The sequence below is a fragment of the Leptinotarsa decemlineata genome, unplaced genomic scaffold, assembly GCF_025532065.1.
Source record: "Leptinotarsa decemlineata unplaced genomic scaffold, Ldec_3_MD MMD2_tig00002974_RagTag_RagTag, whole genome shotgun sequence".
Classification (NCBI taxonomy): domain Eukaryota; kingdom Metazoa; phylum Arthropoda; class Insecta; order Coleoptera; family Chrysomelidae; genus Leptinotarsa; species Leptinotarsa decemlineata.
Window position 1 is genome coordinate 423440 of NW_027412578.1, and position 14518 is coordinate 437957.

At 33.5% G+C, this 14518-nt stretch overlaps 1 protein-coding gene across 6 annotated transcripts in view; it reads left to right on the forward strand.

Annotated features, from left to right (window-relative positions):
• Tomosyn (syntaxin-binding protein tomosyn) overlaps window positions 1-14518 on the forward strand; it is a 200198-nt gene that overhangs the window by 130528 nt on the left and 55152 nt on the right. For all 6 annotated transcript variants that reach the window (XM_074177241.1, XM_074177244.1, XM_074177242.1 and 3 more), the window contains exons 3-8: window positions 7-141; window positions 7951-8014; window positions 8074-8278; window positions 8335-8410; window positions 8470-8624; window positions 10399-10693. In XM_074177241.1, the coding sequence (XP_074033342.1) occupies window positions 7-141; window positions 7951-8014; window positions 8074-8278; window positions 8335-8410; window positions 8470-8624; window positions 10399-10693 (930 nt within the window). The remainder of the gene's footprint in view (window positions 1-6; window positions 142-7950; window positions 8015-8073; window positions 8279-8334; window positions 8411-8469; window positions 8625-10398; window positions 10694-14518) is intronic.

Below are 14518 nucleotides of genomic sequence, written 5' to 3' on the forward strand. Positions count from 1 at the left end.
TTTCAGAATCACGTGTATGCATCTTCCATTGCAGTCGAAATGGCTCTACGTGGGTACGGAAAGGGGTAACGTTCATGTAGTTCAGATAGAGAATTTTAATCTTTCCGGATATATAATAAATTGGAATAAAGCTATAGAAGTGTAAGTATTTAACAGATATCTTATTTTTATTTCATTTCAGAAAACTAATGTCTCAGATCTTTTTGGTAGGGAAATTTGTATTTTTTGAAACCTCGTGAACAATTTTCCAAAATTATTTCCGAAAGATTATCCTGCTGCCCTTTGACATAAAGGAGTAAATAAAAATTTCAATACGGTGAACTTTATTATCCCCATGAACTATAATCTACAGTCTAACTCTATCACACCCAAATAGGGTTGGGTGGGGAGCTAACTAATATATATATATATATATATATATATATATATATATATATATATATATATCGTATATTGTTTTTTTAATCATTGTATTAGATGAACATCTAAAGGTCTTGGTAATCCCTCATCAAATCGCTTCTTGCGTTCATAAGGTTTGTTTTTGACTATTTTACGTACAGTTGAGAAAATAATTTCGGTCAAATCTGATATTGCTTGTAATAGTTTTTTTCCCTCGAAACCAAACTTGATATGTAGATTCTTATATACATTGAAACATACTCTCTGTGTTTCAATATCCAAATGCATCCAAATCTTATTCACTGGTATTTCTTTTTCGCATTGTTCACCATTGCTATTGGAATCACTACACTGGCAAAAAAGTCTGCGTTGTTATCACACTCGTTATTACTATTTGTACTTGTCCAAGGACGCCACATTTTAAACAGATGACAAAAATTTTGAGCAATTATAACTGCACCAATATCGAACTTCAACGATAACCTTCCCTGATTTCTATTTTCGTCACCGCAACATGACTTCACATTTAATTTTTTGACTCTTTGGCCAATCATAAAACTCGGTTAGTAAAAGTCATCCAATACGAACTGCCAAGTATACGGTCCACGTGGATGAGTTCGCTGTCTGTTCATTACTATGTATTGTTTTTTTTACTTTTGAGAGTGCCGCCATCATTAAATGTGCACAATATCGTTTACTTCGACTATACTTCATATATTCTTGGCTCTAAGTTCCTCAAGGGTTGTCTTTCTTTATGTTATAATTAAAACACTCAAGTTTCATTCTTAATTAGTTTCTATTTCTCATTTCTGGAATTCCTAAAATGCTTCTTATTCGTAATTCAATTTTAGAATTCAAGAACTTAATATTTGTTTTTTTTCTCGGAGTTTCTTTTGGTAATCGACAAAAGTTCTGCTATACTAAAATTCCATAATAGTAGGCACTGAATTCTCTGAAATATTATTGCATTAAAACGAAAACATTGTTGTCGAGTTCTCAGTCAATATATTTTATCATATAATAATATTAGTATAATCAGTATATTACTGGAGTTCTATCCCAACACCAAATTGTTATTTTTAACACCTCGACACGTGTTTCAATCACCAAGTGATCATTTTTAAGAGAAATATTAAACTCCAGTAATATTCATCACTACACCAAAGGTTCCAAATAGTGCATCACAAGTATACAGGGTATGCCATATTCGATGATCTATTAGACGTATCTAGAGAACAAAAATAGATGGGAGTATCAAATTTTGGACATCAACTTAGAAGGTTCAAATGGAACACCCTGTATATTATATCATTTTTGAATTCTGCATCGAAATCCAAGTTACTTTTGTGAACTATGTTCTATACCTATCTCTCACCGGTTTCAAAATAATAATCATTGTGTAATTTTTTTTTGTCAAGAACATGATATTTTTAATATTTAATATCGCATGAACTAACTGAAACATCTAACTCAAATTCTGGCAACATTGAGATAAAAGATGATGGCTGTTATTTCATAACGGAACTCAAATTTTATTTTATACAGAGTGTCTGAAAAATACGTCTCAATTTATATCTTTGAAAAACGACCATAACAAATTTTTTTCAAATAGAACACCCAGTATATTATTCAATTTTTGAATTCAGCCAACCAATGTGAACAACTTTGATCAACTATGTTCTATACCTATCTCTGACCGTTTATGAGATATGAACTATTTCTAAAAAAATTTGCTCCTATGCAAGCATAAAATTTCCAATAAAATTAAAAATCAAGTGCATAATACACAAGAAATACTTTTGAATATTATTAAATCGGTATGAAAAATTCAATACATATGGTGAATTTTTTTCTATTCCCAATAATCTACTCGAATATCAAAAGAGTGTTAATTCAAACATTAATTTTCAATTTCGCAACTGAATTTCGGCAAGGATCATGATCTGAGTGTATCATGATCTAAGTCTAATTTAAAAAACAAAATGATGGATATGATATTAACTTGTTTAAATAGTTCGACTGTCATATTGAATAGTGAAGATGGATAATAATAATTATTCGAACTCTTAGAATCCTAAATTCGATTTATATTCATTCATTTCACGTGAGGGAATATTCAATCGTCGAAATAATCACTTCTGGGCTTCAGAAAATCCCCATTTCATTATACAAAGGGGAATTCAACAAAAATTCAGTTTTAATGTTTTTTGTATGCTCACGGATGATAAAGTTTCTATTCGCATTTACGAAGAAAAGTTGAATTCCGAAAAATATTTAGTTATTCTGAGATCGACTATGGGTTATTTTCTAGACAATTTGCTTGTATCGGAATTGTTGGTATCACCGGATATGACTCGCCTAGATTTTTACCTCTGTGGAAAAATCTAAGAAAAGATATAGAGAACACCTATCAATACGAAACAGAAACTGAAAAATCGGGTAGATGTGCCTTCGAGAAAATCGACCTATCGGAAATCCGCAGAGCCACGACTGATCACATAATAACATCATCAATCCATCAATGTTTACAAGCGAATGGTCAGCATTTCAAGCACCTGAGCTAGTGAATTTTTGTCATGTCTTAAATAAATACATTTTTCGCCGACTTTTGTAATTGAAATATTATATTTGCATAGAAGCAAAAAAATTATAGAAGAATTCATATCTCATAAACTCTCAGAGATAGGTATAGGACATAGTTGACCAAAGTTGTTCACATTGGTTGGCTGAATTCAAAAATCGAATAGTATACAGGGTGTTCCATTTGAAAAAAATTAGTTATGGTCGTTTTTCAAAGATATAAATTGAGACGTATTTTTCAGACACTCTGTATAAAATAAGATTTGAATTTCGTTCTGAAATATCGACCTCCATACCTTATCTCGATGTTGGCAGAATTTGAGTTCGATGTATCAGTTAGTTCATGCGATATTAAATATTATAAATAACATGTTTTTGCAAAAAAAAATTACAACTGTGAACTCAAGTTACTTCTGTGAACTCGGTTCACAGAAGTAACTTGAATTTTGATGCAGAATTCAAAAATGATATAATATATAGGGTGTTCCATTTGAAATTTCCAAGTTGATGTCTGTTAGATGTAGATGTGGCAATAACGCGGCAATGAAAATATTTTCAAACGATAGATCACAGCCATCTACATTGGTAATCAAAATTTGAAACTCTCATCTTTTTTTTTTTTCTCTAGATACGTCTAATAGACCATCGAATATGGAATACCCTGTATAATTAGTATAATTTCCGTACGCCACTGCAAAACACAGATCAAGGCAAAAACGTTAGAGTCATTTCTTTTCTGAGAATTCAGTGACCACTATTTTGGAATTTTCTAGAAATGATCTGTGAAATTGTACGTACTAGTTCTCCCAGTGGGAGGGTCAATACCTTCTCAAATCAACAAAGATAGGCACGTTACAATGTTCGCAGGTTTATAGTCAAGTCATTGAAGTTACCAGAATCAGCACCGATTTTTATTTTCACATAAAGTTTTTGAAGTCAGAAATATTTTGGAGCGGGATTATATTGTTTATATTATTTGAATATTATGTATGAAGTTTATATAAAAAATTCAGTTTTTCGAGACATTTTTTTGGAAAAAAAATTCCGTAGATCAATTAATATAACAACTGTGCATTGAATATTAACTTTGACCCCAACGGTAATGTTTAGTATAATGAATACTTCTTACTATTTTTTGGGATAACCACAATCTAACAATAGAGAATCTGCTGAAGTGTAATAAAGGTCAAACTGTAAAGTTCACCCCGAAAATTTACTATGTAATAATAACAACCGAAGAGCCCTATCAGTCAGTAACTTGTATTCATAAATTTAAATTTTTGTATTCACAAATTTAAAAAACAGTTGAGAGAATTAAATTTCAATACTTAGCTTTCTTTAGCAGTCGATGTTTCGGAAAACGGAAAACGAACGTTTGTTTGATACGTGTGACATACGAATGTCAAAGGAATTAAAGCTATTTACAATTTAAAGAGAAAGTTTCGAAGTGAATTTTATTATTTTTATAACGGAAAAATATTGTTTTACGAAACGTCGACCACTAAAGGAAGATAAGTGTTGAATTTTTCTTTCAATTTGTAGGAAACATTCATGAATACAAATTACCGTTTGATTGCACTTTTCAGTGGTTTACATTACGCAATAACTTTTCCAGGTGAACTTTTCTTTTTACCCTTCATTACACTTCAACAGATTTTCTATTGATTCAGCTTCGTTAACTTTTTCAGATTGTGGAAGCAGATTGTGCCAAAAAGCAGTGAGAGTATTAGGTTTTCTACAAAAAAGTCTTTCAAAGAATATTTGAATGGGTATAATAATGATGAAACTGAAGCATCCGAAAAAAAAATGTGGGCAACTAATTTATACTTCATTTGACTGTTTATTAGAAGAACACATGCCTTTGAACACATCCAAAGAAAGTTTTTTGGAAAACAGCAAAAAAATAGGTTCAATAGTTTCCTCTTTCAAAAACTGTCCGAAAAAAATATTGATTACAGTCGAGCTGAAAGTGATGAGGATCATTCAATTGTACATTCACCTTCAGATAATGACGTCCATGATATAGTTGAAGTGTTAGTGGTATTGATGGATTCAGTTTTCAACCAGTCAAAAATAACCATCCAAGTTATCCAACAATATGCATTCGATGTGATGCTACATCCGCTTTCCTTCTATATTAAAAGGAAAACGAAAATGAAAGCAAAGAACTTCGCAATCAGAAAATTAAGGATAAATTGCTTGCCAATCCCAACGGGTCTAGATCCTTCTGGTCAATAGCTGAAACTGTTAATCAGAACTTTACAAAATCCACAATTCCACTTCTAACACAAGCGGGTGGTTCAATTGTAGCAACAGCCATAGAAAACGCAAATCTACTAGCTGAACAATTTGCGTCACACTCCACAGTCGATTTTCTGGGAAAGGCACCATCCACAATTCCCACAATAGAATCCACAATGCCGGAAATTACTTTTTAACAGCGTCTATTCAGGCGAATTTTGAAACAGCTCAATATCAACAAGGCGTCTGGCCCTGATGAAGTCCCCGTCATAGTACTTAAAAAGTTCCCGAATGAACTCGCATCAGATTTTGCAGACTTTTCAACCTGTCTCATAAGAAAGGGGTTTTTCCTTCTTGTTGGAAGTTTGCTGGCGTTCAGCCTATTCCCAAAAAGGGCAAGAAAAATCTTCTGAATAACTATAGAACAGTCATTTTGCAATCAGTGATATCAAAAATCACGGAGAAAGTCGTAAACCACCATATTCTTAAATATTTGGAAGACTATAACATCTTGAGCGATCATCAATATGGTTTTCGGAAACAAAGATCAACAGGCGACCTTCTATCGTATGTCACCCATATTTTGAATAACGCAATCGAGAAACATGGAGAATCAAGAGCTGTTGCGCTTGATATTTCTAAGGCCTTTGACCGTGTGTAGCATGAGGGTTTGCTTGACAAACTTCGATGATATGGCTTGTCGCTCTTCAGCGTCCTGAAAGAACATTCCCTGCAAGTGGCCGTCGATGGATATCTCTCGAATGCTTTCACCATCAACTCTGGTTTCCCCAGAGATCCATATTGTCTCCAACACTTTTTTTATTGTATATCAACGACTTATTAGAAAAAACCAAGGATTCAATGCTTTGCCGACGACAGCACACTCGTCTCTTCATTTCATTTGGATTCGAGGACATCGGCTACGAAGACATATTTTCACCAGCAGGAGGTTGCATATCTTAATGAGGATCTAGAAGTGATTTCAAATTGGGGTGAAAGTAACCAGGTTCAATTCAATGCCACATAAACCCAGACATCGGTTTTCTCCAAGCAAATAAATGTCTCCGAACCGGATATAATAAAGTCAGGTCAGACAATTCCGCTTTCTGCTTCGATAAGTTTGTTGGGGGTTGAAATGGACACCAATATGTTCTGGCACAATCTTGTCGTTGGAATTGCAAAGGCTGCTTTTCAAACGCTTGGAACACTGTTCTGAACCAGAAAACTGTACACACCTCAGCAACTTTTGATGCTTTATAAAGCTCAAATCAGACCTTCTTTGGAGTATTGTTCTCATGTATGGAGCTCTGCTCCCAAAAATACCCTGAAGTTGCTGGATTCCATCCAGAAAAAAAGCATTCACCTGATTGGAGACGCGAACATCACGTGCAACCTTGACAGCCTGGAATATCGAAGAAAGGTTGGAGATTTGTCTGTCTTTCATAGATACTTTCACGGGAAGTGTTCAAGTGACTTGGCACATTTAATTCCACCAAGAGCGGTACATATTAGAAATGCGCGACGGCCTGTGGCTGCTCATCGTTTGAGAACTCTCTCATCTGAAGAACTGCGTGTAAGTGAAATAAACTTCCTGAGAACGTTTTTCCAAATGGATTTAATTTCCAGCGATTCAAATCCAATGTGAATCGCTACTTTCGCACAAGCACCGCTCTGAGAGCGCCTTAAGGATTTTCATGTAATGCTTATGTTTTGTCCTTAAAAAAATCGCATCCTCAGAATATACTGCCAAAAATTTGAATGAACTGCGTTACAAATATTTCAGAATATTAGGACCGTGAAGTGTTTTCATAGATATTGGAAATTGGCAATTAGATTCCTAATAATGAAACCAGCAGGTAGAGACTCAAAAAGGATTGAAATGAATCATCATTAGTCCATTTGCAAGCAATGGCGCAATATATTTAGCTATAAACCCGCTGGTTTGATTATTAAATTATTTAATTGTCATTTTGCATTTCTCTGAAAATACTATACTATTCTCGGTACCTTTGTCAACAGAAGATGAAGCATTATAACTTCAAGTGAGTTCACTTGCAAGTTCAATAGTAGCAAAAAGGTAACTGCAAAAACCTGCAGCTGTTTTCTGAATTTTTGACTTCTTCAACGTTGGTGGCATAGTTTCAATGTGAATATCTAATGTACTGTTGGGTTCGACTTGGGTGCTTTGTTCACTCAGTAAATCGGCCGATGTATGAGTCGATGGTTCAAGCCATAGGCAGAACGCTCAATTTTTACTCGCTATCGTCCAACCCGCGTTATAATATAAAAAGTAGTAACCCGATTGATTCGAAAATTCTGTGGCAAAATAAACTCCGGTTTGATGCCAAGGGGGGAGGGGTTAAAAAAAACCGTGTTAGGAATCACACGTTAAAATGTAAGACCTCGTTAGTCCTTAGCTCGCACAAGTTTCGACTTCTGAGGGCTGTCGTTCATAGGGGTGCGATAGCTGGTTAACGGGAAAAACATATTTTAAATATTTTTTTTAAACACATATACGAAGAATGTTCCCAAAAAAATATACGCCAAACTGAATTTATTTTATGAATATCATACATATTGTTTAAATAATATTCAAGTTTGTTTCCAATCTGATTTGTATTTAGAAGTATTCCTTTGAAAATACTTCATAAAAATTCGCAGTCATTTTTTATGTTTTATCAACAACAACAATGTAACATTGATGATGTAAAAACTACTCATTTTTTCCAGTTCACGAAAAACGCATCCCGGTGCTATAGTACATCTAAGTGATAATCCTTTAGACGCTAGCAAAGTAAGTTCACTTCATAGCTAACGATTCCAAATCACAACTATAACATAATACACTTTCAGTTGTTGATAGGATTCGAAAGTGGATTAGTAGTCCTGTGGGATTTAAGGAATAAAATGGCGGACATGAGGTGGCTGACGAATGAGTTGAGATCCATAGCGTGGCATCACGAGGGCAAACAGTTCATGTGCTCACACACAGATGGCACCCTGACAACTTGGAGTTTGAAATCGCCTCTTAAGTATATCCATATATCACAACCTCATGGTAAGCAATATGATGTGACAGGACCACTTGATCATTTTAAATGTTGTTTCTTGTAGCAAAAGTTAATAAAGAAGGTAAACCGGAACAGTGTAAACCCATTACAAAAGTTGAATGGAGATCATCTAGAATGGGGTAAAATTTCATTACATTTACTGAGTGACTTGAAAACATTTGTATTTTTTTTATTTCAGAGAAGCTTATGTGATATTTTCCGGAGGAATGCCTTACGACCAAGCCAGCAGAACCCCCTGTATAACCGTTGTATTTAGTAAAACGACTACTGTTTTAGAAATGGAACATAACGTTATAGATTTTATCACGTTGTGTGAATCTCCGTATCCTAGTGGTAATTTCTATTTTCTATTATTTGTTTTATTGGTCTTCCATTTTAAGATTTATTCAATAGTTCAAAATTCTTCCGAAGGTACCGATAAATGGTAAATTGAAAAAAAACAGCTTTCTTCAACCATCTCTACCAGCAATATTTCCCAAATTCACTTTTTTTTTATTTTGGTAACTCCCATCAGCAATACAATATAGTTTTTGAGTATAGTCTCCATTCAATTGAATACAGGTATACCAACTCATAACTAACTTTTTCAATTCGTCTGCAATACATTTCTGTAGAATCTCAAAGTTTTTCAAAGTAGTTGTAAACAGTTCACAAAACATATTGTACTTGGAGAAAGTACATTTTTAAGCCAGAAATAACTCCCAGATCTTTGATATTATTAGTTACTGCTATATATTTTCCATTATTTATATATGAGAGAAAAAGAATAAGTTAATCTCTGACATTTATTTTATGTTTAAACGTAATAAATTGGTATTGCCCATCTAATAAAATTGTTTAGATCATAATACGTGCGTCGGATATTTTGAGTCTTTCTGCAAGTATGATGAATGAACAATGCCACGAGATATTTTTGAGGCACTTCTGATTCATTTTGTCATAATAAAGAGTTTTCATAATTCATAAAGTACCTTCTACAAAAGTAAATTTACATTCAATGTAAAATATTCTTTTTTATACCTTAAGCCTTGTGCTTTGCAATCAATGAGTTATAACTTTATCGAAGGTAGTTTTCATAATGTAAAAAGTAATTTTCAATTGAGTTTCCTTTGGTGAAGCTATGTTGTTGATAATTAAGAATGTTCTAAGTGATTACAACTTTAAAGAACTCGACAAATTGTTGGTGATACTGGTAATTCCACTAAAAGCATGAAGTTGTTTGAGCTTTTGAAAGAATTAATCTAGTCTAGAAGCAATAATCAAGTTGCCTAAAACATTTTGATACTTTTGGGTCACATCACGTGAATTGTTGGAGAAAAATGGTACTCTAGGAAATGATGAATTACCACAAAAGTGTTATTTCTGATTTTCATCTGTGCGCTACGAGACTGATTAAGATATTTCTAACGACAAAAATTTTCTTTCTTAGTGCAGAATGTAAAAAAAATTGCACTTTGAAACTTGTACGAACTTAACCTCAAAACCAAATTTTCAAAAATTCTCACGAGACACACTATAAAGAATAAAGAACTTAGATATTTTTTAAATACTCCTAAAATATTTACATACTTTCTTCAGATTATTCAAGTTGGAAATTTGCAAACTGACTGTATTTTCCATTGACATGAAACTAACAGAATTCTGAACGGAACTTTCTCACCTTAAAAAAAGTCCAATTCCTGTTAATTGTTTCCTTTTATGAAATATTCTCTAACATACAGATTACGGAGTGGATACGTGGCGTATAAAAGTCAGTTTTGTTGAATAAAATAACGTATATTGCTCTCCATATCAGAAGTTATGTTAAAGATAACGACAAAAAATTAATGTGTTCAACCGTCCTCATTCGAAGCGACTGTGTTGTTTTCAAGAAAATGATTATCGAATAATAATCTAAACTCACCATTTATTTAACAAAGGGTGAATCGAAAAATGATGATTCTTAAAATAGTATTATCATCAACACGAAAAAACTACTTTTCGAGCCCTGAAGAAGAATTTAATTAAAGTCGAAACGTCGGCAAGAATACAACCAACCCCTTTTTCAGAAAAATTATTCGATCACTAAACTACTCAACTAAAAATAATACTCCCTTCTTTTTTTCAGAACTTCAAGAACCATATGCAATAATAGCACTTCTTCAAAACGACTTAGTAATCATGGATCTCCAAACAGCTGGTTTTCCATGTTTGGAAAACCCTTATCCCATGGATATTCATGAATCTCCCGTAACTTGTTGCAGTTACTTGGCTGACTGTCCTGCCGATCTAATACCAGCTTTTTATTCCGTTGGACGAGCGAGCGCCCTGAAAAGGACAGGATTCTCGGAAATGGATTGGCCTATAAATGGAGGCACGTGGCCTGCGCACGCATGTACTTACGCCGAAATAATCATGACAGGGTACGATGTTTGAATTATTAATTTGGAGGCTAATCATCTAGATGTAGCTCCATTACTATCCTGCTTTCAATTCCGATTCTATTCTAATTTCACTAAGGTTCGTCGTTGCGTATTGAATCCCACATATTCAGTAGAGAGAACAATTTGAATTGAAAGATAATTAGTAGCTTAAAATAATATTTTTCATGTATCACATTGGTTGTTGAAATTTTCAGAGATAATCTTAATTTGCTTAAGATTTGTTCCAGAAGTAACCAGAAATGTAGTTTGGAGGTTCTGAAATCACTAGTATTGTAGTATCACTAAAAAATCGGTTAGAAATTGAGAACGATTTCCTAAAAACTGGTGAACCAAACTTCAAAATATTAACCGATGATTTCTTTGTGGTGAGAGCGACAATTAGCAAATAAGGGGTTTAAATATGAACATGAAATAATGTTGAAAAAAACTTTTAAAACAAGCTTTTATTCAAGTGCCCTAAAGAGATCAAAATAAAATGTTAAATTGACATTAACCACATTCATTTATGACTTTACAGAATTGAAATTATAATAAAAGCTTGTCGCGATAATTTCAATTTGTAATTAAAATTTTGTAATTAGATAGGCACCTACTAAACTTGTAAGCAATTCATAATATTTGTAATTAAATAAAAGTGCCGTGAATGCTTAAAATGTGGAACTTTAACCTTGAATAACTTTTTTGCACACATAGGATTTATCGGGTTTGAAATTTAAAATTTTGTTTAAATTTCATCTTACTGAATATGTAGAGATTTCTTCTAGGCATGGCGACAAGCTTTTATTATAATTTCAATTCTGTAAAGTCATAAATGAATGTGGTTAATGTGATTTAAAATTTTATTTTGATCTTTTTATGACACTTAAATGAGAGCTTGTTCAAAAAGTTTTTTTTATCATTATTTTATTTTATATTTTTTAGTTTCAATCAATAGTTATTGATCAATACAAAAGTCCATCTATAAAACGGAGAGTCCTTCAACAGAAAAATTTAAGGAACGGGGAAACTATTATTAGGATGAACTATATTCTATAGAAGTAGGTAGGTACCTACTCCTCCGGCATACCTTAAAGAAGAATTAGCTTGTTATATTTCTTGGTCTATTCATTTTATTGATGGCGTCATTATTACATGGCCGAGTCCCAGTTAATTTCGAACAGTCTAATTCTTATATCAGGAGGACTTCTATTGATATGACCCTACTTAAAGCCACGTACGCTTAGCCGGCAGCGAACAACTTTAAACCCAAGTATACAACAGCGTGGTTAACCGTACTACCCTGCATTTTGTGAACTGACAAGCCCAGCATAGAACAATTGGCAAAATTCTACGTTCAGCTGTACCATGGCTGAATTTATCTGGAAATTGCACAGATTTCGGTTGAATAACGTGGATTCCATCTTTGCCGAAGTCGATACGGACTGATGAAATGTCCGTGTCGTACAATTGTGCTCTCCAGGAACAGGGCCGTATAATTTCCATTATATGACCGATGACACCATTCATTAGATCAGTAGTACAATCTATTAGACTATCTTGTGCAATTATTTTATTACAATGCAAATAAATATGGGTTCTTACAACCTACTACACTATTTATTGGTGAAATATATTTTTTTTATTGAAGCCAACCCTGGATGAGGCATCTATTTCATGGTGGGCCTACCAACTGTCTATCAAAAACGATTGCATATACAAAATTTCGTGTTCCTGCTATTTACCGCTAGTGCGATCTCTTGTACGGAGCCGATCCTGGCAGCAGCATCAGGTCACGTTCATGATCAACATGCATTGTCATCGGTTCTGGACCAGTATGCAAAATTTCAGGTCAATCGGATACCGGGAAGTGGGTCGAATTAAACTTGCAAAATTTGTTAACATACATACAAGTCAAGTTAAATGAAAGCTTTTAATAAAAGGGACCTCGGTCACTTTTATGTTGTTTAAAAAAAAACAAAAAACTTTTTTAACCAAATAGTTTTTGTAATTAGGGAATAAAAAAATGAATTATATTTCACATAACTAGATGAGTAGAATCATAGGACTTCTTCAGAACAATTTTCTTCAGTGATGAAGCCACGCTCACTACAGATGGAGTAGTTTCGTCTCAAAATTCAAGGTCCTGGTCTGGGGATAATCCTACTTAGGTTATAAACGCAATAAGGCAATATTCCCATAAAATAAATGTGTGGTGTGGAATAATCCATGATAAGATTATCGGTCCGTTTTTCTTCGAAAGTAATCCGAATGAAATTATATTTTTACACTTCTTGAGAAATGAGTTTCAAGACGCAACACATAACTTACTCGTGCAGGATTGACTGAATTTGAAGTTTCATTTAAATATGTCTTCCGTACAAAATGCAGTTATTGTAAGGTAATGACTGCATAATAATTATGGAAATCGATGAATAGGTTCAAATAGTCCTTACATTGATTGGCCGCCAAGATCACCGGGCCTGACACCTCTAGATTTTTTTGGGATACTGTGAAGCAAAAAGTTCACAAGTCCAGACAGCAGTCAGTAGAAGAACTACGCCTTAGAATATCTGCAGCTTGAGAAAAGTTAAATTATATATATTAGAAGAAGGTATGAAAAGGGCATTGCAATGAATGGTGGATTGGCTGAAACAACAAAAGTTTGATGAACGTTCATTTTTGAGTTGTCATGTTTTTACATAAATGAATTATTTCTTTTTCATATTCTAGATCACCAGATCTTACCCCGCTACAATTTTTCTCTGAGGAACAATTAAAAATCATTTTCACAATACATCAGCTACTCGTGAAGAACTAGAGCATAAAGTAAGGGTGACATTCCAGAACATCACTGAGGAACAGCTAATCAATGTGATACGCCCAACAATTGAAAAAGTTGATCAAGGAGGAGGCCGTTTTGAAAATTCATAACCTCGATGGACTAATTTGCGACTTTCTTGCAATTATTCAGAAAAATAGAGAAAATAAAGTGAAAGTGTGTGGCATCAAATTATTCGTAAGAAAATGACCTTTCACATAAATCCGACGAGCCAACCCCTTTTCATTAAAAAAAAAATCAATTCATATTTGCGACTGTGAAATAATTCCTAAAACGACTGTGAAGTGTTAAGCCTCAAAGTTGTAGTTTACCATGTTACTTGATCAAGAATGAAGCGATTTACACGATCCATGTCATTCTAGATTAAAAAATGAAAATTGGAATAAAAATGATATTATTTGTCAAATATGGATTTAGAATGTCATTCTCGATTGAAAGAAGTAAAAATATATAGGATGCCCCATTTAAAAATTGACAGTTGGGGTCATTTCCTGCCAAACAGAAAGTACGGCAAAGCAAGTAAATATGTGAAAAAAAAATGTAAATTGAACCATAATACACAACCCCCATATTTCGTTTTTCTATCTCGAATAATAAAAAAGTTATAGGGGTAAGCCACCGTAGAGAATCACCCGGTGTATCTGGTAATTTATTAAAAAAGTACAGGCTAGACTAGATATTTATGAGATCTTTGGCCTATTATTTTTTTTCAACCAGATTCATTCTCAGATAAATCAGGAGTATATAAGTTGGTCTACGACATGGAAACAGATAATCAGATGCTTGTCAGAGAATCGTGGGAACCAGTAAGAGGGGGACCCGGCGGATTGTTTACTTAAAAATTTGTGTTATGCGGTGTGAGATATGGAGACTACGTTTGTTCTTTTCTACGAAATATAATTTGTTGCTATGGTAACGCAATATTTACTTTATCCATAAAAATAAATCCTTGTATCCATACTTAAATCGGTGGTATAATTAGTAAC